At 37.6% G+C, this 2750-nt stretch overlaps 1 protein-coding gene across 2 annotated transcripts in view; it reads left to right on the plus strand.

Annotated features, from left to right (window-relative positions):
- GABPA (GA binding protein transcription factor subunit alpha) overlaps window positions 1-2750 on the plus strand; it is a 51598-nt gene that overhangs the window by 40793 nt on the left and 8055 nt on the right. For both annotated transcript variants that reach the window (XM_045284504.1, XM_004713086.2), the window contains exons 8-9: window positions 2200-2337; window positions 2553-2745. In XM_045284504.1, coding sequence (XP_045140439.1) covers window positions 2200-2337; window positions 2553-2745 — 331 coding nt within the window. The remainder of the gene's footprint in view (window positions 1-2199; window positions 2338-2552; window positions 2746-2750) is intronic.

A 2750-nucleotide genomic window follows, 5' to 3' on the forward strand; every position in this document is an offset into this window, starting at 1 on the left:
GGGGGGACTGGCATTGCTGATGTCAGATGGATCTTGTCTCAAAGCAGAAAATATAAGAAAGCTGTTTACTTGTGGTGTTTTATTTTTATTGAGCTTTTTTGGTTTTGTTTTTTTGAGCATACCAAGGCATCCAACTTTGTAGCTCATGGATAACTTTGAGAACAATAGGAATTCCAGAATGCTTTACTGTGCTCTTACAGAACCTGTATGTGGTTCAAACAGCATCTGTGTGCATTGAACAAGGGAATACTGCCTGGTTTTAAAGACATGAAAGGTGTATTTCAGTGTTGTAACCTCTCACCATACTTATTCAGTCTGCATACTGAGCAAATAATCAGAGACACTGGGCTCTATAACGAATAATGCAGTATGAGGGTTAGAGGAAGGCTTGTTAACCTTCAGTGTGGAATTCACACAAACTTGGCTTGCTGAAAGTGAGAACTTGAAGCACTTGCTGATGGAGATCCAGGATTGCAGTTTTCAGTGTGGATCACAACTCAAAGAAAGGAAGACCAAAAGCCTCACAACCGGTGGAACAGCAGTGACGAAATCAAGCAGTGATTGCACTGCGTTGGATCAGTCTGTGACACAAGACTAATTCCAAGTTTTGGAAGCAGATTACTTTGAAGACTAAGGTGTGCCTGACCTGAACTGTGGTGTTTTCAACCATCTCTTCTTATGCAAATAAAAGTTGGACAGTGAACAAGGAAGATCGAAAAATGATGCATTTGAATTATGATGCTGGTGAAGAATATTAAAAATACCATGGGCTGACAAAGAACAAAGAGATCTTTCTTAAAAGAAGTACAGCCGGAATTCTCCTTATAAGTGAAGCTGGTGAGACTTCCATCTCAACTACTTTGGATATGCTATCAGGAGAGATAAGTCCCTGGAAAAGGCATCATGCTTGGTAAAGTAAAGGAGCAGTGGAGAAGACGACCCTCAACCAGATGAACTGACAACAATTGTTCCAACAATGAGATCAATCATCAAAACATTAGTGAGGATGGCACAGGAAAGGATATTCTTGTTGTACATAGGATCACTATGAATCAAAACTGAAATGCCTTCCAAAACTATATTCAGTCTCTCAATGTGTTTGGTGTTATACCTAAGAAGTTTGTATAGCTTTGCCCCCTATACTCTCCACTACACGCATGGATATATTTGTAATACATACATGTATGTACATAGAATTATCCTGTGCTAAACTATTATATGGTCATGGGTGTACTCCCATATGCTATCCCACACCTACCTATTTAGTTTATTACCTGTATATCTTCTCAGGAGCCTTGGTGGTGGTGTGGTTATGCATAGGACTGCAATCTGCATTGTCAGCAGTTCAAAACCACCATTAGCTTCGCAAGAGAAAGACTAGCTTTCTACTCCCATAAACAATTATAGTCTTGGGATTTCACAGGGGGTCATTACGAGTCAGCATTGACTCCATGGCAGTGAGTGTTTTGGGGTTTTTTGTTTGTTTGTTTATTCGTTTTTTTTGAGAGAGGTGTCTTCTCATGAATTATTGTTATTACAGGGTTGTGTGTGTGTGTGTGTGTGTATATATATATATGAGTGTTCACTGATGTGGCCTTTTACCTTTGTGTACCTTCCAGTGTCTTTGTTTGCTTGGCTCTTGTGCTAACTTTTCCCATATTGCATATATATATTTTTCTCTTTTCCCAGTGAATACATATCTGTTATCTAGGTGTGACTTATGTTTTCTTATCTTCCCAGCATTGGTAACCATCAAAGAATGTGTAATTTTTGTGCCAAACTTTTTATGATAATAAAATCATTCAACATTTGTTTTTTTGTGGTGTGTTTGAAATCCCTAGTTTCACGCCATTTCCTGATGTTGCATGGATTCCTTGTTCTTCCTTAGCCCATGTAGTCATGCTTTGTGTGTCTGCACCAAGATGGCACATCTTCTTTCCAGATGTTATTGTTTGTCCATCTTTGTTGTTTCCGTCTCTTGTTATTTTGAATAATACTATAGTGAACAATCACATTTTTATATGTATGTGTTTTATGAATTTTTTTGTAACTATGTCTAATATATGTGTAACTCAATCATTTAAAAATAAGGGAGACCAACTTTTTTTAAAAACAAGATTCATTAACCATGTAATGAATTTCCTGAGATGTGGAAAATTGTTGTGGATTAAGATTTTTTTCGTTTGTCTTTCTCTGAAGCTGTGCAAATCATTCCCGCATCTGTACAACCTGCAACACCAACTAGCATGAAAGCTTTAAATAGTGCAAAGGCAGCTAAAGTACCAAGAGCCCCAAGGATTTCAGGAGAAGATAGAAGTTCACCAGGAAACCGAACAGGTATTTTCCAATTGTCAAATGGTATTAATAAAATTTTTCAAATTAGTGTGTTTGTTATATTTCACTATATGAAAATATGAAGTTGGATTATTTATCTGACACTAATTTACACATTGGTAAAAGGCATTTATATTAATAACATTTCTGAAATCTGAACCAGATAAAGGGCAACTAATGTTGGCATTTGCACTGTGTTGTCCCTCGTGTCCTTTCAGGAAATAATGGTCAAATCCAACTGTGGCAGTTTCTGCTAGAGCTCCTTACTGACAAGGATGCTCGGGACTGCATTTCTTGGGTTGGTGATGAAGGCGAGTTTAAGTTAAATCAACCTGAACTGGTTGCACAAAAATGGGGACAGCGGAAAAATAAACCTACAATGAACTATGAAAAACTCAGTCGTGCATTAAGGTAAG

This window comes from Echinops telfairi, unplaced genomic scaffold (genome assembly GCF_000313985.2).
Source record: "Echinops telfairi isolate 266 unplaced genomic scaffold, ASM31398v2 ScPeMD7_7469;HRSCAF=8507_0, whole genome shotgun sequence".
In the NCBI taxonomy this organism is placed as follows: Eukaryota; Metazoa; Chordata; class Mammalia; order Afrosoricida; family Tenrecidae; genus Echinops; species Echinops telfairi.